The 26,188-nt window shown below is 45.0% G+C and overlaps 1 protein-coding gene across 1 annotated transcript in view; it reads left to right on the top strand.

The window, feature by feature from the left end:
* Nucleotides 1–26,188, top strand: part of zbtb16a (zinc finger and BTB domain containing 16a) — a 129,666-nt gene that overhangs the window by 81,969 nt on the left and 21,509 nt on the right. The window contains exon 4 of the mRNA XM_076749700.1: nucleotides 1,177–1,263. Coding sequence (XP_076605815.1) covers nucleotides 1,177–1,263 — 87 coding nt within the window. The remainder of the gene's footprint in view (nucleotides 1–1,176; nucleotides 1,264–26,188) is intronic.

The raw sequence follows: 26,188 nt of genomic DNA, 5'->3' as shown, positions 1-26,188 counted from the left end.
CAGCACTGCGTATTCGTGCATGCCAGTCTCCTGTCTCTCCTTTTATCGTCGTACAAGGTTGTACACATTCATAAAGTAAAGGCGAACATGGCAATTCAGACCATAGCTCAAGGGCTACATACTTGATCCACTTGCATAAACAGAAGCAGAGTGTGGTGCAACAAAAGTGGAAGAGTGCTCAACAGAACTTTGTGGCCTCGAGTCAAGAGCAGGAATGTTGTATGTGTGTATTAAGTTGATGCAACTGTGCACACCCTAAATATATTCAGTCAGGTCTACTGTACATATTGACATACAGGCTGTTCACTTTGAAATCTGGAAGTTGGAGACTTGCAGAATACAAACCTAGTCTGCAATGTGCTTGAGCCCCATTCTTACTGAGTGTGTCACAAAAATGGACCCGAAAATGGACTCTGTGATGATAAGCTATCAGCCTGCGTCAGGCGTTTATGAGGAAGGAGATGACGCCTCCTGCCACCAAATGCATATTCATGAAATGTAGAGCTGAATCTGACCTGGAGGGGGATCGTGACAAAGCTAAAGCTAAATAAGCTGTGAGGGTTTATTTCATAGCAAATTACAGCATTTATCCTATTATCACACACGATTGGTCCATTTGCAAGAACCTTCTGTTAAAATTTAAATAAATTAAAAATATTGATTGATTCACAGGTTAAGTCTCGTGCATGTGGAGACTTGCTTGGAAAGTTTAGAACGTGATCACTAGAGCCAGTGTTTGATAGTTTAAATATATCTGATACCGAATGTATCAGCTGATGTTCAGTTTTAGCATAAACTCATAAATTAGTAATTTGAAGAATGGTGAGTTGATTAGTACGATTTAGATTTATAGCTACAATGAGCTAACTTTAATATTGATATCTGTGTCAAGGATTCCCTCCTTGATGTTGCTGTAGCTTCCCAAAGGTCCCCAAATCCAAACCAGTCCTCCCGGTTTGTCTTTAAAACCTGCTGTTTGCAAACCAGCTTAGCTTAAAGTGTCACTGACATCACTGTGAGTGTAAAATAAAGATAGAAAATTGTTAATTGTTGATTTTTTTTATAATGAATTGTAAGTACTTTGTCTTCACATCGCCTTTTTTCTCTTCAGCTTTTCCAAATGTGAAACATGTGTGTGAATGTGTATTTTTGCTTTTGTCTCCTGTTGTTGTGCAGCCGGTGAGAAGGCCATCGTTTGTGACCAGTGTGGTGCCCAGTTCCAGACGGAGGAATCCCTGGAGGCTCACCGGCAGATCCACACCGGTATGAACACACACAGCCAGACATATCATGGCAACACCGGAGACATAAACAAAAAGATCCGAGCTCCTCTGCTGGCTGTTTGCGTTGGTTGAATCTGTACAGGAAGTTCAGCTTGATTTTCTTCTCCATGTACTGATCTGCGGGATCTGTGGCTGCAGTAATAAGGTGCATATTTTGGCAGGACAAATTCTTAAAAAATAGCAGTGAAAGAGTCAAAGAAGCAGATGTCTTGTAAAAACTTTGAAGTGTTCCCTGTAATCGGATGAAGCACTGAGATCACATGGACTCATCAGGTCCCTCCTGGTTCACCGTCCCAGTCTGCTGGGGTATTTTCTCCAGTGGGCCTGCGTGTTGTGGTGTGGTGCCTGTTGTGGTGGAGCGTGGAGGCTCATTCAAGCCTTCTCTGGCTAACTGGAGCCATGGATTGACAGATAGATGGATCACATCATCTTGGATTAGTCCCACTCGCCCTAAATCAAGACAGACCCAACAGTAATCAACAAACCGGGAAAACTTGGCAGGCCGACGTTGTTTATCAGTGCTCAGCTATGAAGATGGGAAGACGAGGACGATCTAGGTGCCAAGATGTAAATAGGAAAAAGTAAATCCCCCTTCAGCAGCTGTGTGATGGCCCAGAACAGTTTCGCTGCTGGTGATGAACTCTTTAATTTGGGGGAAAGGATTGTCTCAAATTTCTACCACTGGGTTATGAAGCCGGCGTGCTGCAGGGCGAAGGCTACGCGCATGCTGCATGTTTGCATGTGTGTTTGTGAGCTTTCTGCTTTATCTTTGTTTCATTCTCGGTGGATCAGCTTCTATCCAGATTTTCATTTCGTACAGTGGCTCCAGATTAAGAATAATTAGAGGCTGTCATGAGCCGCCTCACAGTCACACACGACATGCTGCCATGCTGCTGCTTACAGGAGGATGATAGATGATATTAGCCAATAATGCAACACAGTGTTGATGTGAAGGAGCTTTTAGCAGCTGGAATAAGCTGAGAGGAAAGGATGAAATAAGTCATTCAGATAATTACAGTAGAATAAAAACCACTTCCTTTTTCTAACTCTTCAGATTTGAATCAGTGATTTTTTTTTTTCAGTGAAAGTTTGACTGATGTCTGTCAGCGTTTACTTTGTGCTTTTTGTGTACGAAACGCATTCGTATGCTAAATTACAGCATACTTCAGCATTAGCACATAGCGCAGAGCTCATATTGTGTAGCATTGTGTTAGCATATAGACTTGGATTAACACTAAATTGCTTCATGCAGTGTTGGATATAATACAAAATGTGTGTCTTCAGCAAGTGTCTGAGAGCTAGCATTACATTGTATGGCACCATGAGCACCAGTGGAAATTTAACAAGTTTAATGGCAATTCAGAGTTTCAGGGAAAGTCCAGAATGGACGCGGTGCATCCTCCAGGGAGCACGAATGTGCTTGACCAAGCAGTCATGGCAACCTGCCTGTTGTAGCATCAGAGGAAAGGTCAGGGGGGTCACCCACATCCACATCGCCATACTTTAGCCCCGCCCTAGCCTGTCAGACAGAATGAGATGGGAGAAAAGCAGGCCGCCGGCGAGCGATCCCTAAAATAGCCACACATCATCATTATCATCATCTTGTGTTTTGTCCTTCATCTGAAGCCGTGACCCTCAGGCCCCCGTTAGCGGCTCCCATTGGGTGGCTACGCTTTTTCTTTGGGGCCGCTCACGCTCCTCCTCAACATCTGAGAGGGGAAGGTGGGGCGGCGCAGCCAGGGCTCGGGGAGGGCTGCTCCTGAGGGGCATGCCCTCGGCCAATCAGCTCGCCGGAGGTAAAGAAGGGTTAAACGAGGCTAATGATCCAGCAGCCATAACAGCGGAAAGGAGCACTCTAAATATAGGCATTCCAGTCTGGAACGAATGGAAGGGGCTGGGGGGGCAGCGGCAGCCAGGGCCAGACGTGTCTTCCTGCCAGACAACTGGCGCAGCAGCAGTAATAGTGTAGTAATCATCCGTGTGTTGAGCCCCTCTGAGGGATCAGAGCCTGAAAAATGGGCTCTGGTAAAATATGACAAGGCAGTTCCTCTCGCCGTGTGCTGCTCAGCTTCAGCCTCACTTTCTTTTTGCGCTCTCAGCTCTACGTCCGCGGCTCTGGATGCGAGCTCTTGACATTTGGCTCGTCGGGTTGTGAAAGCACGGGACTCATTTTCAACGCCGATTTCTTTCGCTGCCGTGACTCAAAACCTCACACTTGTCATCATTATGGAAGCTACAAGTTCATATATTAGTGTACCAACATTTTACTATCTTAAAGTTGATATATTCGCGTCCATTTCCATGTCTGTGTCTGTCACAGTCATTAGAATAATAAAGTTTTCCACAGAGCTTTATGAATCTGAATAATGCAGAGGTTTTCTTTGTTCTGCGGCTCCATTCTTCAACCAAAATTTCAGCGTCATGATGACTCATCACTTTTTCACTGTTGTGCTGTTTGCATCTACTTTACGTTTCCTCCTTTTAATTTAATTCAACATCCACTTGAATTGTGGTTTCCTGTTGATTTCTGTCTCTGGATGTGTTTATGTGCCGTCACATACGGTGACATTTAAAGTGTTATTGATGCACGAAGCTCAGCGGTGAGCTCTTGACGCCGTTCGGCCGGTTGGTCTGCTTCCAGCGGGGCAGTAACTGATGAGACTGCGAACAAACGTCCTTTTCTGTGTCTCTCGCTCTGACATTGTGGAGACTTTTAGGAACTGTTGTTGTCCTTTTTATTGTCCAATGGGAGCTGCTGGGACAACCGCAGGTGCAGGTCATCACGAGTAACATCAAACACATTCACGCTCCCCAGAGGATGAACTCGTCGATTCCTCTGGCGCCACCCTCAGGCTAACATGTCAACACTCGCTTTGCGTGTTTGGAAAAATAAAAAGAACGAGATCCAGGCAGACAAACTGCATCAGATAGAAAAACAGCTCCCGCGGACAATAGAGTGTTAAATGTGCCTGAGCCAGAAAGCTTAACAAACATGGATTTATTTATACAGAAATGTCTGTGTGTACAGTACCCAAGACACAAAACATCAGAGAAGGGCATGTGGTGGGAGCATGGGGTTACTGTTGGCCTTCAAAGCCAGATTTGATCTCTGCCTGCCTCTTGGCAGCGCTTCAGCCCTTGGCTAATGTTCTCTGATGACAATATTTGGCCTCAGAAACTGTGGCTGTTTCTTGCTGCTTTGAATGGGAACTATTGTGGCACCTCCTCTGTTGGCCTGATCAGCTGCAGTCTGACTCAACCTCTGTGTCTTTCTCACTTTGTCTGTCGTCTCTTGCCTTTACCAGAGCTGGCCTCGGCACAGCACACACACCTCTGTGCGGCTCAACAGCCCTCCAGCTTTAGTGCACGGGGGACGTATAGCGGCCGGTTGAACTATGGGAAGGTTTGGAGGCCGTTGAGGCATTCCTGAAGTTGTCGTCATTCCTAACGGACAAGCTCTTTTGCATGGCAGTGTTGGAGGGGGGGAGGCGGGGACTTGCAGCAAAACATCATGTGGCTGTTTTTACCCACTGAACTCGTGCAAATACCCATGCACAAACACACACTGCAAACTATCCCCTTCTTTGGCAGTGTTGTGCAACCCATGCACACACAAATAAACCCAGGAATGTGTGTGTCCAGGAGCTGAAGTCACTCGTGAGTTCCGTTACATCTACTGACGACTAATTTTTGTCACATATTTTCCCAAATTGGATGGCGTCGCATCAGAGTGTCTCTCTCTCTAAACTGGAAGTCGCCTCGGGGCTTTTGTAAGCAAAGAACACAGTCTGTCTGGCTTTCATGGAGCTCTCATCCTTAAAGAAAAACACTGCTGTCATTTAGCGTTGTAGCCCATTTACCCATTTGTCTTTGTCTCGTGTCCTCCAATTGTTATGCAATGTATGCACTGAGAATTCACCTCCTTCTTTAAGCCCGAGCTTTGCAGAGCAGCCCTGCAGACAAACATGGCATGATAGGCTTCATGCTAACAGGGAGGATTTCCTGGTGGAGACTTCCATTTCATCAGGTGACTGACAGGAAGCAGTTTGCAATGTAATGTGCACACTGGAACTGCTCCAAACTGAATTTTTACTTTGAAATAAATAGCAGTATAAATGGTTTTCTTTGAATGGAAGACAGTAATATCTGCAGTTATTCTGACTGATACAGCAGATATATTAGTAATAGCTCTGATTCAGATCTTTATCTTATTGTCTGTCTCATTTGTCATCAACTGTGGTTGAAGATTGTTAAAAATATCGCCAATCAACAAGATTGATTACCCACTATTGAGTGTGTATTTTCAAGTTTCCTCCTCTAACACATTTTTTAATGCTCAGCAGGGTTGTAGAAGAGTTCTGGGTCAGCGCTAATATGGCTGAAAGCAAGCGAGACCTTTGGCAGAAATATTCAAAACACCTTAATTAGATTTTAATGCGACTTCACGTGATGTAATCCCAGTCTGCAGTCCAAATGTCCTCAAATGCCAAAGCAGTTTTTTTTTTTTTTTTATTCAAAGAGATTTTTTTCGCTCAAAATGCAAAATGACATGCATGACCTGCTGTACAAGCAGCCGCGCTCTCCTTATCCTGCGGGAACACACGCAGACGCTCAGGTCAGGCTTTTTATCGAAGGCCGTTTTTTTAAGGGTCAGCACAGGCGTCAAATCTAGCTGCTGGATTTTGCAAGTTTCGATTTATGGGTCAGAAAAAGAGGATTTTATCTATTGATGAGGCTTTTTTTTTTTTTTTTAGACCAAGGACAATACAGTTCTTCAACACATAATGCGGACTGTGCGGTTGAAAGGAGCTGTAAAATTTAAGGAGCTGGTTATTGTTCGATACAGACTGTGTTCGAGAAGTCTTTGGAGAGCTGCTTCGTGAAGGTTAAGTTACTCAGACAGCCGTCAGAAGTCAGCGTTTCTGGCAGAAAAGCCGTACTTGTCTGTTTCTGCTGTACACTGTGTCATTTCCTCTTTGAGATATCCGCTCTAAACTGCTTCCAGAGCTGTTTTAATGTGGATTTTGTCCCACATCATAATATCCTATTGTGGGACTTGTTGTGCTCATTATACATGGCCACCTCCAACGTGTCATTTTCACTTTGCATTTCCAGTAAAGCCTCCCCCCGTCAGGCTGTAAGACATTTCTGAGCCCTGAGCTGCTGTTTTTTTTTTCTCATTCTGTCTTTATCTCTATACTTCTGCCAGCTATCTTCATCTCTTTTTTCCATTAGATTGTTTTGGTCCCCGCCATAATTTATAGCTCTTGTATTTTATTGGTAAAACCCACCGCACTCACATTCCACTTGATTAAACTGTAGCTTGGTGCAGAAAAGGTCAGAATATGTGCACAGAGAAAGTGACTCACAAACACAAAAGTAAGCAATAAATTGAAGTTAAAGTACTTCTTTTTGTTTGTTTTTTTTAGTTTAGATTTAAAAATGCAGATTTCCCTACGAGGGATTCGTGCATTTTACAGGCTCTGCAGGCTCCATAACTGCCAATCTGAGCCGTGCATCCACAAGTGCACACTTTGTAATTTGCATTGCAATCTGCACATTCATCCGCCAAACTGAGGCCACATTCAGTGTGAGCAGTCGCCTGTTATTCAATATGAGCTGTGAGTAGCAGCAGAAACGACAAGGGCTGCATCTCCCATGTGACCTGTGTGGAAATGAGTTCGGAGTCCACAAGCCTCGGAAGAATTTGTTGTCCGACTGTTGGTGTTCCTGTTTATACATGAATCCTCTCCATGTACACACATACACAGCAGTGCCAGAGAAAATCCACATATAATAGGAGAGGGAGGCTGCTCTCTTACTCTTTTCTGTTTCTTTCTTTCTTTTCTTCTCTCTTTATCTCTCTCCATCCTTTTTTAAAGTCTTGTAATACAGGGAAAATATGCAAACCATGGAGTGGCAATAGTGGGTTTAGCCAGTGGGAACACAGCGTGATTCCAGCAGGCCTCTGCCGCAGAGTAAACACTTTCTTTTCTCAAGCCAGAAATAGTTTGGCTGGAGAGGGAGCAGCAGAGAGGGAGGAGGAGGAGGAGAGGAGGAGAGGAAAGGCAAAAAGGAAAGAGGAGAGGTGGAAAACGGAGTACGAAAAGGTTACGATGGTCAGAAAAAAGACGCTCTCTTCAGCCGCGTTATTCCTTTTCTTCCTCGTCTTTTACTTCCTCGTAAATTGTTCGCGCCGGTGGTCTCGCAATCATTTACCTCAAATACAAACACACACACTAGCACACACACACTCGTGTCACTCAAGCAAATTAGGCCAATGGCAGCGCTACACAGGGGTCACGTCAAAAGTGCCGATTGTCTCAATCACATTAGTCCAGCAGTGGCATCTGTTTAGCATTTAGTTAATTGTGATGTTATTAAGTTGTCAGTGAGCATTAGGGCGGCGATAAGCAAAGCAAATATTCTTCCAGCCCGGGCAGGCAGTGCTACACACACACACACACACACACACACACACACACACACACATACAGCAACATATAACCCTGCAAGTGTGACTGTGATTCCACTCAACCTGCTGCTCACTCTTAACTCGGTTAACTTAAATGATCACAGTAAAGATGGCATAAATGTGTTTATGAGGCATTTTAGCTCAAAGCAGCTCGCCGCTAAAGGGCACGTGTGCATTAGCGTTATGACTTCTGATCACAAAATGTTAGCAGCTTCCTGTCGGTGTCATCTGGTGAGTTGAAATGGTGATTAGCAGCAGGCTAGTGCTCATCTTTTCAGCAGCCCACTCATGATTGAGCAAGCTGTCAGTGGTGGATGGCAGATTATCTGTCTGTCTGTCTGTCTGTCTGTCTGTCTGTCTGCCTGCCTGCGCCAGGCCGGCCAGAGAACTCACACAAGGCATTATGGGTCACTGCGTGGTGCCTCACTCCCCTTGCCAGGCCAACACTTACAGAGATGAACGTCTTCTTCAGTTTGCATGAAACAAACACAGCAGAGGACATATTCATGGCTTCGTGTTCGATGCAGATCAGACTGTTTCACTCGTAGTCCTCCATATTTAGAATAGAGATGAAATGTTCAGCCTGTTTTGGTTTCAATGTACAGTTACATAAAACTGATTAAAGCTGCAAATCCTGGAAGCTGTAATAAGCAGCTTTTTTTGTTGGACTTTTCTTGAAAAATTAATCAGTTATCAAAATTGTTGTTGATTAATTTTCTGCCGGTCGACTGACTGATTCATCAGCTCCTGAGCAGCGACGGCAGGATGCACAGATCCGCCTGGTAGAAAGTGGTCCCTGTCCACATGCAGGGTCAACAGCCTACATTACGACTGTGTGTTCAACAGGTTGATTCTATGCTATGCTAATGCTAATGACCACGTTGACTCCCAGCTGATGCTGTATAATATCCGTTTACTGTCAAAATGTTTGCAAGATGGTCGCGTAAAACCCTTCGCTTCCCTTTTCCTCCGCCTGTAAACAAACACCTCTTTGTCCTCGCCTCCCTCCATCTCCTTCTCCTCGGCACTCGCTCTCACTCACCTTCCAAAATAAGAAGAGTACAAGTGGTCAGAGACACTATCGGTGGCTAAATTAAATCAAGCGGCACTAGCCAGACTACAGTCACTTCTCCTGCCACTACCTTCCTCCTTCTCCCTCAGCAAACAAATTTTTCCCCAGATAAGATCTAAATGAGTTTTTCCAGGCAGAGGAAGATCCTCCGTTTGGCTGATGGATACTGTGCACAGCTGCAGTGTGACCAACAGCCGGCGGTAATCATCCGCCGTGGCCATAAGTGCTATGCACGGCGGCCTATGTGAACAGGAGATGTGTGGTTTGTGTGCAAATGAGATAAAATGTGTGAATGAGAGTTGGCACTGCTGCATCCCGCAACCAGCTTCATTCACTGGGAAATACCCAACCGGGCCCCTGCACTGCGGAGCCTCAGCGCCGAGGCTTAGTGTCATGGTGGGCACAGTCGCTTTGAGGCGTCGCCACAGGAAACCGTGGGACGACAGCGTGTCATGGAGGGAGGTAGTCTTCTCATATGGGGGAAATAGGTGGGTGGGATCCGGTAGCAAATTGGGATGTCCGTAGTGGTGCAACAGTGTGGCTGCGGGAGAATCCCCACATGGATGGATCATTGTAAACCAGGGACAGCAGCCACACATCCAAGAGGCCAATAAAATGATGTGGTACGGGCAGGGGGAGCGTGGGCGAGGGGGGGGCGGATTATAGACTCCCAGAGGGCTCTGCGATTCACGGGCCATAAAATGGAAGTCAGCAGGACACACTGCAAATCTGGCCAGCCAATATCCAGCATCCCCTTCCTCCCTCCTTCGACCCTGAGGATGTGTCTCAGCCGTACGTCACAATGCAGCCCCGGAGAGCGCGTCCCGTTGTCGGACAATCTCAGCTCCCCTGGACGCCGCCATTCTCGCCCGTTACATTTGCATGTCAGCCGCTGAGGCTTTGTTCAAGATCTGCTTGGTTAAGAAAAAAGAGGATAGATAAGGAAAGAGACAGAAAAGTGGAAATCTACGAAGGCCTTTGCCATCCGGGGAATAAAAAGGCTGCTTTTGTCAGGAGGTTTCCTACTTTCAGATATCCCATCGCATTTTAACCTTGGCAAGGCGAGGACTTTGAATATAAAAGGATTCGCCCAAGAGAGCAAAAGAGAGAAAGAGACGTGGAACAGTGGCCCCACGTCAACAATAGCCAGGGTTCTTTTGTCCACAGTGTTATTTGAAGTAAATCTCCCTCTGTAATTAGATTGGAGCTGTTTGTGGACATCTTAGGCGAGTGCGTCAGTGTTAAAACAGCAACGCGCGAGGGCCCTTTTAATTTACAGTGCAAATACCTTTCGATTAGCGTGGAGAGAGAGGAGGGGGAGCAGGAGCTGAGGAGAAGGGACAATAGAGGAGTCTTTCAATCCTTTTCTTTTTGTTGTTGTTGTTTGAGAGCGGGAAGAGGTTCGAGCAGCTCTCCTGTGTTCCTTAATTGTGAAGCAAGGAGATTAGTACGAGTGCTTCCAACCTTTCACCCCAAACAAAGGAGCCATCAGATCCAGTTGCCTAGTGACACGGGGTTTCACACCGGCAAATTTAGCCGCCGCCGCCGCCTTCCCCGCTCCGGCTCCTCGTGGTAAATCTTCAGAGAAGGGATGAAATCTCCTGCCTTCGCTCATACATCCCAATGCAAACCCTCTCTGTCCCCGTCCGTCTGACGGCAGCCTTAATGGCACCGAGCAGCCACGCTAATGAAAATGGCCGTTCATCCTCACTCCAAGTCTGTCTCTCAGACTCATATAAAAGTTAATGTACCCGTGACAATGACATTCAGAAGACCGTTTAGCTTTGGACAAATGCTGCATTTCTTGGTGGCAAGAGCAGCCGGGCACACAGAAATGTCCTTTTACACTGCGTGCAGCTCAATCAAAGGGCACTTAGTAGTGTCATATTGATTATGGGAGCTTAACCCCCGTCAATCTCTGATGGTTCATTTTGGCAGCCTTCCCGTAGATGGCTTCAATGGATGGAGCTGCCCGGACAGGAAGAGAGGGGTTCCCTCATCTTAAGTCACCGCTGGTCACTTCTAGCATAACGTAGCTGCAGACACGTGTTCATCAGAGGGCGACGGCGGCGTGAGTCCTGCGTCCTCGTCTCGTCTTCCTCCGTCTTAAAGCAGGAGAAAACCATTAAGACAAAACAAGCACAGATCCTGGACAATCCCAATTATGAAAATGACATTTAGACCTAATTAATTATCGTTCCATTTCAATGTGATTTCAGCTCCCGGTTGATGAGCTAACTTCAGCTCTGTAGAGGAAATGAGCTTCTTACCAGCCACAGCAGAAGAAAACAGCTCAGATCACTTCCCACTCAAACACAGAGCTTTAATACAAAGTCAGGATTCTAGTCCGATGCTTTTAAAGCCGTTTACAGCAGCCAGCCATATGAACTAATAGAAGCATCATGCTACATTACATTCAGAATTAAATGGCAGTTTCCAGGCTGGTGGACCTTAATTGTAGTCCGTGTTTGTTCCAGTGGTTTATTTCAGGAAAACCAGGAGAGAAGCGTGGACGCTCGCCAGACTTTCTTCTCTTTTTATACATGTTAGCTACAGTGAGCCCAGCTTTACTGCTCTACATTTACAGGTTGTTAAAGTATGCCTGTTATTAGCTAATTCACTGCAAATCTCATGAGCTTTACATTCATGCTAAGCCTTTTCAGACGCGCATGCTCCGAACTGTTGGTGATTACCTCCCAGGCCGCCGTTGGTTCCCATTAATTTCAGGATTGTATGAAAGTCAGGCATCATGTTAAGTTCAGAGAGTCATCTGCATCTTGTGGACTCAAATCTAATCTCAAATCTCTCAAATCTAAAGATATCACTAGCTGTTTTTCTCCCGTTGTTTCCCAGTAATTTCAGAGCAGAATGAAAATCTTTATAAGTCAATGGCTGATGGGAAGGGCCAGAAAAACACCTTCACACACTTTATGGTTTGCTTCCAAAAAGTGTTTTGCACCTGCTCACAATAAACAGGCTAAAACATGCAAAAACGCTGATCTGACCCTTTAATTCTTTAAAACCAAGATCTGTATTATTTGGAATGTTCTGCAGCTTAAAGTGAAAATATGTGATTTTAGGCTGCAGCTGTGCGGCTTCACTGAAACTTATTTGCATTAAATAACGGCGATGTTCTTAAACACACGAGCTGATCTGCATAGGATCACCTGGACTCGGCGCCGTGAGGACGTTCTCTGGCCGTGGAGGAATGACCCGGCTGAATTTGGCTCTTGAAGACCAGCAGCCGGCGTGCTCTCAGACGGGGAAGAGTGAAACAGAGCGCAGTCCTTGAGTTGGGTCTGTCTTGGAGGTGGCCTGCTAGGACAATACTCCAAAAAGAAACTCAAGTGGGACCCATTACACCCAACCGAAGGCAGACTCTTATCAGTTAATAGCAGGTTTCCCCCTGAGAGCAGATTGTTTTGATAGATGGCACCTGGTCAGGCCTTCGCGACCAACCACAAAAAAAGCACCAGTGTATGCTAGATAAGCTCTGCACGGGAAAAATAAAACAAGCATCCTGTGAGCCTTAATTTGTACATGGAAGTCGGGTGAAAGCACACCTACATCTGATGTCACTGAACTTCCTTCTTTCTCTTCTTCTCTCGTTATTTGCTGGTAGTAACAATCAGACTGCATTCGTTGGCTTTTTATCATGTTTTTTAGTTCCGTATTAAGTAACAAAGGCTGCACAGATATAATGACCTGCACAATCTCTGCTGCTATTTACAACTCCTCCTGTTTGCAGCTGCCATAAACAGAGTGGAAAATGAGTTAATGTGTGTCAGGCTGTCTGAAGGCAGCTGACACGAAGCAACGCTTTTCCCACAATAACTGAAAATCCGAGTTCAACTGCTCGATGTATGATTTCCAACTAATTTACAGATGTAGTAAAACACAAGCGGCTGCTAAACATCCTCAGGCCAGTAAAATGTCTATGACGGGGACCCATGATGGGCTTATTTAAGTACCTCTAATTAAAGTGAAGCTGACCAGCAGAGAGACAGCCTGAACGCCGTCCTCTGAGTATCAGAAGTTAACACATATCTCACAGGTCAGCCAGAATTCTTTCCTGAACTGGTTCAACAAGATCCATGACTCTTATCTGACGGACAAGCCTTTGTTTACGGGCCGTTCTGCTCATGATTTGAGGTCAAAGGTTGCTGAAGGGCCAGAAAGCCTGAATCTCTTTGTTTTTCTTATCAAACTGGAACGATGACGCGAGGTTTGGTGTGAAATCCGTACAGTGTGTCATTACGAGGACCTGGGCTGAAGCAGATGAGAGCTGAATATTGATTTCAGATAGTGAACAGAAGAGAGAAAGAAGCTGCGTATCAGCGTATTAAAGGTTAGAGCTGTGCAGCAGCTCAGGTTTATTCAGGAGCTTTAAAAACTTCACTGGTTCTCGGTTGTGATGATGTTCGTTTGTGTGCTTCCAGTGACTCAGCCGTCACTTCCCCTGTCGTCTCCGCTGCCCTTCATTCCCGCTCTCCTGACTCTAATATGTAAATGTTCTCTTGAAAATTAATTTAGCATTTAATTATGTATTTATTCACAAGCAAATACGCCAAAAGTCTCTGTGGTGTCAGCAACACACTCGTGAGTCAGCGGCCAGCTGTTCACTGTACGCTGACCTTGACTAAGTTCTGCAGCTACGGAGCAACAGGATTATTTCACAGGAAGAGCACAAGTCCTCTGCACCGACATGTGATGCAAGAAAAAGAGGAAAATAAATAACCAAAATCAGGCTCTGCACACGTTACTGCGTGGAGGAAGAGGATAAAGTTGTCAGGAGTTAAGAGACTGAAAGAAATTCACAAAGTTTTTCTCATAACGCACTCCTTCAAAGTGAGTTAAAGTCGGCCAGAAGGCAGCAGTGTTACATTAGATTCACGCTAAAGGTCTAAAGATTGAAATATTTGTCTGTGTCAACATATAAATAATTAAACATGCGGTTCAGATTTCTTCGAGTTAAACTGCCTCTTCCTCGTCGCTATAAATAAAAGTAGTCCACATTTGCAAAGCGTTTAGCCGCACTCTGCGGTCTTATTAGAAACACGTCAAAATACGAGAGTTTAGCAGCTTTTCTTTTGAATAATGAGAAAAGTGGAATTTCGACTAAAAGCCTTCAAACATGCAGGTGGAGTGAACGTTCAGAGCAAACGCTCGGCACCGTTCATTGTCTGCATGTGTTCAGCAGCCATTCGGTGTCTTTAATTATGTGACATTTTCTTCATTCTTGACTTTCTTATGAGCGGAAGCGTTTTCTGATTTTTTCTGAGGTGTTTACTGTAAACAGCAGGAACTTTTTGATCCCCGAGAAGATAAGAAGTTTGACGGCTTTGATGAAAATTCTGCCGTCTTTTGGGGGAAATGAGCGCGAAGCGGGAGCTTGAACCGCGTGTGAGCGCGATGAGGAGGTTCAGCCAGCGTTCAGCTTTCTGTGGACGGAGAACTTCCTCACTGCACATGATTCTAGATTTTAGACCAGATTCCTGAGCTGAAGCTGAGTTGAGCACGGAGGATCAGGTTAAGGCCTTTTTTTACTGAGAGATCTTGACCAGCTCAGCTTTTATTTCTGAACCCCCCCACCCTTGACCAAAAAAAAAAAAAAAAGGAGTTTCCTACAAAGGAATGTTTGGGGGTGGGTCCACTCGTCCAAGCCGCGGTGTCCCCTTACAGTCCGGCTGACCAACAGGCTCTGGGAGGTGATTGATTGGGTGGTGCTGGGGCCACCAAGGACCCTTTCTGCAGCTTTAGAGGTTAGGGGTCACCTCCTCTGCAAATCTGCTTCCTTTTGTACAGTCGCAACACCAGGAGAGCAGTGTCACATCGCCCCCTCCTCTTTCCCCCCCCGGCCCTCCTCCCTCTGGTCTTCACCCTGGGAAAATGGGGGAGGCGTCAATTAAACCTTTTCTCTCTCTCGCTTCAGTTCTCTCTATCTTCTGAAGTTGCTCCTTTTAAAAAAAAAGCAAATTCTTTAGGTTTAAATGCAAAGAGGCGCTCAGGGCCAAGCCGCGGTGCTGTTAAAAGGGGTTTGTTAAGGTTTCCTCAGAATAAAACTAATGATAATGGAGCATGCAAGCTGTTGTAGAAACACTCCTTAATGGATTACTTAAGCAAGCAATTAGCAGTACACTAGCTGCCAGATATCAGCATCTGAATGGTTTAAAATATGTGTCGGTTGTAATGATGCTGTGTGGCAATTACTCCTCTTAATAGATTGATGCAAAGCCGCTTGGACTGAGACATTGATATAATGAAATAAACTTCTTCCGCTCTCTCTGGAGCTGTTGACAAGTTCTCAAACTGGAGTCTGCAAAGTTGAATCTTTCACAACCGGCAACCAGAACCAGGAGAAGAGTTTGGGCTCCAACCTTAAACAGCAGAGCAGAGAAGAGCCCTGCGTTGTAATCCTTTGATATGTAGTCAGTCCGAAGGGTTTGCCAAGGGATAACATTGCAATTCAGAAAATGTGGCCGGTCCTTGGCCCTCAGGGGCCAAGCCTTTGTGGTCACAGGACCAGGATTACACTTTAACCCCCACCGCCACAAGTAACCAGCTCCCCCAGCCGCCGTGGCTCAGGCCTGGGGTCAGGTGAAAGGCCAGGAATCTTAAACAGAGGAGAAAAGGAGGGGGAAAAAAAGAGAAAGTCCGTCTTTTTAAAGATCACAAAATGCAGCGCTTTGACTGGATTTCATTTGGATTCCACCACTGAAGACCACAGCTGTGCTTTGTTCCTCACCAACACGCACAACATCCACATCTACACTCCAGTAAACTAAGGAACTGGGTTTAGTTTGGACTTTAAGAACTGGCCAGTATGAAGAGATCTGCAATGTGTGGTGAAATTGTTCAGTATTACGACAAATATGTGACTTGTGATAAAGAAGCTAATGTTGAAGTGTTCACACCAGCTACGCAGAAGAGCTTCACTGCTAACATGAAGCCTTTGGCCACTGAATAAAGAAGCAAAATAAATGATTTCAAATGTGCTTTCGTTGGACAAACTGCACGTGAATAGCATGCTAGCTGATGGCGCAGCTGCTGTCAAACTAATCTGAGGGTAGCTGACGGCTAGCTGTGGCGTCATTTGATTGGCCAGCTGGTGGGAAGGCCTGGCCCGTGGATCCAAGGCACGTTCACGTTTCAGCCCTTTTTTTTATTTTTGCAGCATGTTTATTGTGCATGTTCACATCATGACAACAGTGAAAATGCGGTTTATCGGGGAACTGTTAGCAGAAGGAAGAATTAGTTCAAACAGGGAGGTCTGAGCTGCTTCACTGTTAGCTGGTGCTTGATGCTGAGCTCATCCTTCCGTTATCCAGTTAGCGATGGAAGAACGTAACGTTGGACGGCACATGACTTCCAGACTTCGTGCTCATTTAATGAAACCCGATGAGGCCGTGCCGAGTCCGGGCACAGACGCTTACATTCAGCTCATTGTGTGTTCTCGGTTCTGCTCGGTCTCGTGCAGAAAGTCAGAAACGCTGGCTGTGTTTCTGCTCGCTGTGTGTTTTCTCTCCTGCCCACCCAAGTGTGCGAGCAGAGGTTGTGTTTGTGTCTGGTGTGCGTTGCCGTCGAGTGTGTCAAGTCAGCTCGTTCGCGGGCCAGATGCACGGAGGAAGCGACGGGGTCGAGGTGGGAGAATTCCCCCCTCCCAGAGAAAAGTGTGGATTTATAGCAGCGAGTCTGGGTCAGAGAGCCGGTGGTGTCTCCCTCCCACACCACGCTATAATTTCCTGGGCTCTGTCCACGGAGAGAAATATGGCCTGGAGACAGAGAGGTAGAGGAAGAGCGGAGGAGCTAAAGATAGAGATGATGAAGCCGACACAAAGTGGAAACACACGGAGATGAGGAAGACGCAGAGGGAAGATGTTGACAATGAGTTACACATTGTTTTCCATTAAGCACAAATCTCACAATGTCTTTCATTAAGGCCCTTAATGATTCTTAATGACGCTCACGGAACAAATAAACGGCTCATCGCAGAATCTTTCTGCTTCAAGAGCTAAAAAGATAAAGGCTGGCCATGTTTTATATTTCTCTTAATGTCAACCATTAACAAGTGTTTAAAAAGTATTAAAAGTATTTGGAAAGTATAAAAAGATAAAGGCTGGTTCTGTTCTTACCTCATGTTTTCCATGTTTTCAAATCACGGGTTCACAAAGTGGTGAACCTCGTCTGAGTCTTTCCAGGATGCCCCTTTCACACCCAGTCATGATCCTCTCACCTGTTAGCAATCAGCCTGTTTACCTGTGGAATGTCCCAAACAGTCTGAGAAACGTGTTGCTGCATCAGATTCACAGTCAGCAGATATTTACAGAGATCACTGAAGCTGATGAGGTCAAATGTTAGATTTGACACACGTGTTCCATCTCGCTGCTGTAAACACTCACAAAACAACCCAAAATGTGTTCATCCCTGGGTGAAAATAGTCCCCAATAAATACACTTCTCTCCCCTGTTTGAGTGATAAAACTACAGCAGCCAGCTGACATTAAAAAAACCATTGTCCTCCTTTAATGGCACTTTTTGCTTTAAGGGTTTTCCTGCAGCAGGATTTCCTAAACCAGACGACCCCGTGCAGAGTTACCGAAGGTCATTCAAGGAATCCTGAAATATTCTGGGAATTATTCCACATTTAAAACACAAAATAAAGAACCGAGTGAGTGTAACCTGGCCTGCAAACTGTCACTGGAATATTACTGGATGTATTATTAGTCTGATTCTCTGCAGTTCATTGAAAAGCTTCATTTAACATTTTATGACAGTCTGCTCTCACATCATCTCAACAATAAGCAGCCAGTCAGTCTAACATGAAGCTGAACTCCTGTTTTTAATAAAACTGGAACCATTTTAAACCGTTTCTGAGCTGAATCCTGAGAGTTTTCATTCCTCTGGGACTCAGGTGTCGTTCATCGTCCTGTTTCTAGACATTAATTTCCAGAGAAATCTTAAAAGAGGAGGAAACTCGCTGCGATCGAGCCGAGTTATCTCACTCCATCAGCGGAATAAAGAAGTCCTCCGGGCTGATATTCGATCGCTCGTCTTGTTAAGGTGGCTGTAATATATCTGAATTTAACAAGACTTTACCCCTCAGACTGGGCCGCGTTGGTGAAACAGCAGTTACCCTCCGTGACCCCGGCGCTCCATAACAAACACCTGACCCTCTAAACTACTTTCTAATCTCCATTCTCAGCCATTAACCGCCTCCGCCGCGGACACTGAGGCTGTTAAGTCTTACCATATACCATATAAGAGGCTTTTTTTCTGGAGGCAAACTCCAGTGAACTGGAAGGTCATGTGAGGACTTCTCCCCTCTCTGCTGCTCCCGCTCTCCACTGGGAAGCAGCCAGCCTGTGCGGAGACGGAGGAGCGCCCCCTGCTGGCCAGAGGCGGCGCTGCGCCCCCCTCACAGCTGTGTCGCACATGCTACCCAGCACAGGCACTTTGCTGCTTCATTCCCATTCATCTGTATCGCCTGTTCTTTATTCAGAGGTGACTTTATGGGGTCGTTTTGTTGCGATCGGTGCTATCATCGCCATTATATGATTATCTTCCACTAATCTCTCCAATGTAATAGTCCTGCAGGACCAATTTCTGGTGCAGGATTGTTTCTTATCTGCATTTTTAGGCAATCTGGGGCAGCAGGCTTCTCACTTCTCTCCAGAGATGGAGGCTTAAGATGATGGTCTTTTAGTAATGATTTCATTTCTGCCTTCAGTGAATCCCAATTTGATCATCATGAGTGAGAATATTCAGCTCCGCTCAGAGGAATCTGGCAGCGTTTTGGAGTGCAGCATGAATTTGTAGATGGCGAGGACGGTCTATACGAGGGCGATGAATCTGTCGGCTCGCACGTTTGTCCCAGCCCTGATGTCTTCGAGTGAATATTTTCCAAAGTCTTCATTTTTCAAAGATAATTTCAGGATTAGTTTAATTCCTCCTGGGTACTGACTCTTTGTGTGAGCTGTTTTAGAAACCACAGGTGGGCAGATACAGGTGGTTTTCAGCAGTCCTGGCGCTGAACGCACTTGTTTTCTCTCCTCTCTCTGTCTGTCTGAGAAGCTTTTGAGCCTCGCTGAGTTTCTCGACTGCCTTTGATTTTCCCGAACGAATGTGGAAAACACGAACCTCCCCTGCTCTCATCTGCCTGAGCGTGCACGCTGCAGAACGACTAAATCTACAAGCTGCCCGGTGATATTGTGATAAGTGGAGTTCCCCTGGTAGCAAGAGATGAAGATAGGAATCAAATCAAAGCCACAAATGAGAAGTGTGCTGCCATTTTCTTTTCTTCCTCTTCTCTCTGTGGATCAGCATGTGTTTCCAGTGTGCTCCCTCCCAGTAGACTGACTGGAGGAGTGAGAGCTAGGGCTCAATAACCTACACCATATCCACTGATAGTCCTTTTGTCGTGTAATTAACTTAAACAGGAATCAAATATAATGATGACGATGATGATACAGTTTTTATAGTATTTATAATATAATGAATAGAATTGTTGGGCATTTGCAGCAATAAAGGAATTTAAAAAAAAAAAAAAAAAAAAAGGAGATGCGCTGTTTTAGGTCATGTTCATGTAATTCACTGTAATGTGAATTAATGCAGGTTATGATACTTAAATCAATAAAAGAAACCAATAAATATTTAGAATAGAGTGAGAATGAATCTACAGCATGTAAACCTGGAGAAACTGCATCATTACAGCAACAAGACTTCAGATTCAGAAAAACTTTATTGATCCCTGCAGAGAAATTGTTTAGTTGTAGTACAAACTGCTCGACACACAGAAAGAAAGAAGGATAAAATACTTCAAAAGGTAAAAAAAAAAAAAAAAAACTACAAAGTATTGTAAAGATGACATAACCATAATACTGATAATAATAATAATAAAAATGTGCAAATGTGCAAATGGAAAGCAGAATAATGATAATTTAAGAGTAAAAAATGCACAATACAGAAAAAAGAATATAGTTATCAACCACGAATAGATGCAGTTTCAGGTCTGTTGGCTTTTTATTTTTTTTTTATTAATCTTATGTTTAACCCCTAACAGCTCATTTACACTGTATGAGTTGTTTTTACTGCTACTGGTGGAGCAACAAAAGAATAACTTATAAATAACTTCATTTGCTGTGAAGACAGTTGAGATAAAAGATTGATTTTTCAGAAGAATCACATTATTTGCGGAACCTGCGGAGAACCGTCGTTCTCCTGCACGTTCTAGTGTTGATATTTGCGTCTTCATGTGCTGTAATCTTTATTTCTATTGTTTTTTTGTTTTTGTTGCTGCCACTTGTTGCTCCAGTGAGTCCCTGCAGTGAGTCTCAAGCCCTCTTTTCCTTATTGCTGTGCATCGTGGCCCAGCAGCCTCTGTACTGTATGCAGGACCAGAAAAGAGCAGGAATGAATGAAAGGAGGCCAAGGCTTCATCACAGCGGTAATGGAGACAGAACAACCCTGTGCACTCCCCTCATCACGTCCCCCAACATCCAAATCAATTTCCTTTAAATGGAATTAGTGCGATTGAAGCACACCACTGTATTAGTTCTTCAAAAAGCAACCCTCCGAGCAACACACACACACACACACGCACACACACACACACACACACACACACACGCACACACACACACACACACACACACACACACACACGCACGCTTTCCCTCCTCCTCCTCTCCGACGGCTGCCGTTTTCCCCTCGATGGAGTTTGATCGACACACAGCTGATCTATAAATAAAGGCTTTTCTTCCAACCCACAAAGTCGTGTCGGCTGCTGGCAGTTTGGCTCCAAGGTCACCGCCGCCTGAACTCCCCTTCCCCGCGTCCGCTCGCCGTTTGTTGGGGAGGCGGCTTTAAAAGCACTTTGAGCAAATGTAAATCTGTGGTTGGATGGAAAAGGACACATAGAATGAAGACATGAATGCATGTTTCAGAGCGCCTCCGTCTTTCGGTGCTGGTCTCTGGCGGTAAAGCCACCTGAACACCTTTTCAGCTGCTGTAATCACCACTTTAAGTCCGCGCACGTGCAGCACAGGACGTGCACGTCGTCGGCCAGATGTTTCACCAAACGGGCCTTAAAAATGATATGAATCATTAGGTTTTCGTTCGCTTTTGTCTCAAACACATACTGTGGTGATCAGCTTAGCTCGACCCGTGAACTGTGTTTTTAAAGTAAAGCATTTTTACGCTTCTGTTCGCAGATCGTTTCAACGCGTGCAAACAAAGTTTAATTCCAGATCATGATGGGAAACGAAACACAGTGAATTGTGCTCCTCCAGCAGATTTCCAGCTTCTTTCTACATGCGTTGCTCCTTCAACCTCGAGCATCAGAGCAGAAACATTTAAGTTTTAATGTTTTATTTTGAGAAAAGGAATCTGACTTTACTCTCAATAATAATTCAGATTTTAATCTTAAAAGTCGTCATTTCATGTGAGCTCGTCAGTCCTCTTCTGCACCTTCGGTGTGATGGACTCCATTTATCTCAGTTATAATGGAGAACATCCTGAATGCCTGAGCGGCCTCCCTCTCTCCTCCTCACCACCTCCCTGCTCGCTGATGCTTATATCACTGTTTTATTTACTGCTGCTGGCTGCTTACTAATTTACCTCCTGTTCTTTCCCTCTTCACCATCTCACTTGTTATACAGACTCAAAGTGCAGTTTGTTGTTCACCTTCGCTGTTGAATTCAGCCTGTGAATATCTGCTGCTGTGGTGAGATCCTTTGTTTTTTTGCTGCTAATTGTTTGCTTCACAATCGTGCGGCCATGTTGGGAGTGCTTTTCTGATCCCGCGCGGAGGCTGTTTACGCAGCGTCTTGATGTCACGGAGGTGAACTCAGGTGTCAGGTGATTATTTTTCCCATTGTACTGTCAGCTCCTGGCGGCGGCTGAGAATGGGCCGTGCGGCGCGGCGGTGTCACGACCTCGCCGCCTCCTTGTGGCGCGTTGTCGCCTGTTTTGCGGCAGCTCAGGGGCGCAGCCTTCACCTGCTCTCGTTGTTAGTTTCGCTGCATTTCTTCTGGAGCAAAAAGCTCCTGTATGTGTGTTAAATGCAAACCTCCCCAACAATGGATGCTTGTAGTGCAGTGTGACTTTCCTCTCAGACCTTCACCCCTGTACTCATCCTCTGCGACTCCCAACAAAAGCTCCACGTTAACTACATTAAGCCGGCCGAGGAGCATGCCATCCCTTTTGTACCTAATACCTTTATCATTCAGGAGCGATTTGGCTATGCTTCTCTCCGAGCATTCACGTATGATTTGCTCTACTTTTTAAAGTTACACACATCAGATGGCCTCCTTCCCCCAACCACCAACCCCCCCCACCCCCCCACCCCTCATCCCTGCTTCTTTTCTCCCACCCCTCCCTTCCCTTCGTCCCGAGCCGTCTGAGAAAACAAAACAAACACCCCATCCTGTCCGGAGTGTCTGTGTTAGAAGGGATGGAGGGTACTGAGTGTGTGTGTGTGTGTGTGTGTGTGTGTGTGTGTGTGTGTGTGTGTGTGTTGTGGTTAGGACAGTAGAGCGAGGTGCTAAAAGCCTTTTGTCCAGCAGGAAAGACGATGTCAGCAGCCACAGTGAGGGGAAAAAAGTGAGGGGGAGCTGGGGTCATTTGGCTTCAGCCTTTCTGTGTGTGTGTGTGTGTGTGTGTGTGTGTGTGTGTGTGTGTACCTATGTGTGTATGGGTCGAAGGACCTAAGAGCCTGTGACTAATGTGGGTTTGCAACCCCGTCCCCCAGCCCCCTTTTCCTTTTACATTGTCTGCCCCCACTGTCCAGATGGCCAGTGAGAGGATAAATCCTGGGAAGGCGAGGAGAGATTTGGGATTCCATTGCAGGACAGGGGCTAAAGGTGGGGGTGACGGGAGGTTGACAGGGTTTGGGTGGAGTTGGGTAAGTCACTCACAGTCCATGAGGCTCACGGCCTTTTTTTTAAAATTATTTTTAAGTGAGTAGAAAGTATGCTGTGAGTGTGAAATGCCACTTTTTTACTTGAACTAACGGAGCTTTGATTGAGATCGAGCTGCAAATTTACAGTTAAAAAACAAAAGTGAACAAGACAACAAGCAGCGACTGTGACAGAAGCTCATGAGGTGAACGAATGAAGCAGGAAAACTCAAAAGCTCTGCATCAGGAGGGTTTGAAAACTCGCAATCAGGGCTGACAGCAGCCGTTTTTGGGCCCTAAACAGAATCCGATTGGACCCCTTCACACACTTCAAGTTCAAGTAAAAACAGCACAAAACACGTAACATAAATATCTTTATTCTAATAAAAGACTGGAGGCAGAAGAGAAAACTAAAAACTGTGAAAATGATGACCTGAAACACCTAAAGTCAGTCCCTCAGCAGGAGACTGAAGGTAAAAAAAAGAAGGATTTCTTCTTAACTTAAATGAGATAAAACAGTCATTTTCATTTACTGCAACAGTCAATATTCAGTTAATATACACACAAAACCTCCACGTAAATCAAAAAGAGCATGAGGACAGCTCACATTCCACACCATAAAAAATAATAATAACAACAATAATAATAATAATAATTGTATTTTGAATGAAATGATGTGAAACATGTTCAGCCTTTAACGCACTGTTTCCCTTTTATTTAACTGAGCTGGATAAAATTCTCATAATTGTAAATAGTGAATATTTTATAACACACATGTGAAACATATGTAGCATTTTATATTTCCTGTTTCCACTTTAAACATCACAGGAAGTCAGATTTTTTCTATCAGTAGCTGATTTACATATTTTTTTGATTTTTTCCCGATGCTTTAACAAAAACATTTTCCTTTCTGTATTTTCTTTTTCAATTTTTTTTTTCTTTGGATGCTTTAAGAGGCTGAGCTGCACGTCCGTCTTACTTTGACATTAAACATGTTGGAAATGCAGACGAGGCTTTTTTCGAGGTGAGGAAATGAAACAGTGGACGGCGGCTTTGTTGGCGTACAGCAGGAGACGGTGATGAGTGGTAGATGTCACACCTTCGGCCAATTTGAGGTGACATTTCTGTCACTTTTTGGGAAGCTCTGCCTGCTTTGTCGTCCTTTTCTTCTCCTCACGCGTGTCTTCGACCCAAAAAGAAAAGGCGTGTTAGTCTGCGGGTCTTTTAAATGAGGTTTCTTTAAGTAATTTTCTCCTTTCAGTTCTATCAAAGCTGAAGTCCTTTTGTTCAGTTTACATTTGTATGAAGCTCCTTGCAGGTTTTGCAGAGCTCTTATTGTTGTACGCTGTGAATCGGTGTCTCCGAATAAGATCTGAGAGGATTTTTTTTCCCCCCACGTTCAAGATCATTAATCTTGGTGACAGGGATTTACATCAGCCGACAGATTCACTGATATATTTAGAGCGAAAATGTCTCCATTTCCTGTTAAAGAGAAAAATAGGACTGCACTCAAATGTGGTGCTTCATCTGTAAACACACAATTGAGCATTTTATGTGGAGAAAACTGGGTATACAAATGACTGAGCTGTGCAAATTTCTCCGTGGGATACTCCAACCTCCCACTGAATGCTGTCATTTATTTTCATTGGTTTCCTGCAGTAATGGACTTCGCTTGAACAACATCTTTGTATTTAACCTTGAGAATGAAGCATATGAGTGCATATGTGCATTTATGTAGTCACAAAACACACGCAGACGTGCACTTTACGACAATAATGATCATCTCACTCATGGTTTTTCTCTCTAAAAGCGCGTTTTGTTTAGCTTTTTTGTAATTCAACAAAGGTCGCAATGAAAATTAAGCCGACATTTTAATTTCACACTGACATTAATGCTCTATTAGCCACCGTTAGCAAACGTACAGGTATTTGTCTCGGTGACATTGGAGCACACAGGACACAATGCAGTACAGGACTGAGAATATAGGCAGCGTGTCGCCGCTCTGTATAGACACTGAAAGCAGCAGCTCAGACTCAGTGCTGCCGTGTGTTAAAGCATAATACAATGTATGTTACAGGAAAATATCCGGACAGTTTGCATGAAGCCCCAAAATCCTTCAATCCTACGTTTCCCATGATGCAGTTCAACAGCATCATCAGACCCCCCCGCCCTGTTAAATGCTCTCAAACTTCACACCTCCAGTTTGTCCCTTTTGTCATAAATTTATAGTTTGCAAGCCCGAGCTCAGGTAACCCTGATGACATCACTGTGACATCATCAGAGGTCATTTCCTCTGACTCGGAAAAGTCACAGAGGACGTAATTCTGTTTTCAGAAATATTATGCTCAAATGACCACGAGGGCTCTTTAAATCTTGTTCTTTCACTGCAGTATTTTTTACTAATTACGTGCTAAAATCATAAAAATACCCCATTTATTTCTGCACGGGCAGATTTTAAAATTCTATTTAAGAAGCCTTATTAATTGTTTTCAGCAGCCTCAGCCATGTTCTTGTACAACAAGTCCCCGAGCGCCTCTGTGATCATTTCTAATTGTTTTACTGCAGAGTTTTTAATAATTGAACACTAAAGTCAAATCCGATAGTCGTTTCTTTGTTCGGTGAGTGTTTGGGGGGGGTCTGCGTTAGACGTGTACCTGTCAAAGCAGGAAGACAGAGGAGCTGTTTAGCCGACGTGAGCTCGTCAGTAGTCATCGTGATATTGATCGCACCATCCTCAGATGGCTCATGCTAACCCTGTCAGACTAACTCATAGCGCTCAGTTCACAAACTACAACATGTAACAGCTGAGCTGCTCCTGCTCCCATGAACATAGCCTGCATCAGTCTGCGCCCGAGATTCTGGCAAAATCAAATCTGAAGTCTGATCCACCTCACTGGCCCCCCCTGGCCCTGGACCAGTTGTGCATCCCAGGCCCGCCGCCTCCTGTTGAAGCCCCCCCCCGCCTCCCGGACCAGCAGAGGAAGAGCGAGCCAGTTGTCGTGGCCAGGCTGGCTCGGAGTTAGGGAGGCCAGCTGTAGCACAGGAGCTGTTCCCTCTCATTTCCACTTCATTTATCTGCCCCCCCCTCCCTCCATCCCTTCTTCCTTTCTCTTCCTCCCTCTGCCAGTGGACCAGCACTCTCTCCATGCTGAGCTCCACTGTGCCCAGTCAGCTGTGGCAGAGCAAATGGCATCTCTTTGTTTCTTCGCTCTCCTCCTCAAACGCTCAGAGTTTAAGTCATATGTTTGTTTGTGTCTGCAGTAAATTCTCATCACAGTTGGATATTAAGGCCACTCGAAGCCACATGTTCGCGCTGTTCTTGATAAATGCCCACTTTTCTTTGCTCTTTTTTCGAAGCATCAACTTTTTTTAGAAGTGTATAAATCAGTTTATAAGTTCAGTAAGGGAGATTTATAAGAGACCGGAGGGCCGTGTGGAGGGCTTCGCTCATAAAAATGATAACTG

Source organism: Chaetodon auriga, chromosome 15 (genome assembly GCF_051107435.1).
Source record: "Chaetodon auriga isolate fChaAug3 chromosome 15, fChaAug3.hap1, whole genome shotgun sequence".
Taxonomy (NCBI): domain Eukaryota; kingdom Metazoa; phylum Chordata; class Actinopteri; order Chaetodontiformes; family Chaetodontidae; genus Chaetodon; species Chaetodon auriga.
This window is presented reverse-complemented; position numbering and strand designations above follow the sequence as displayed.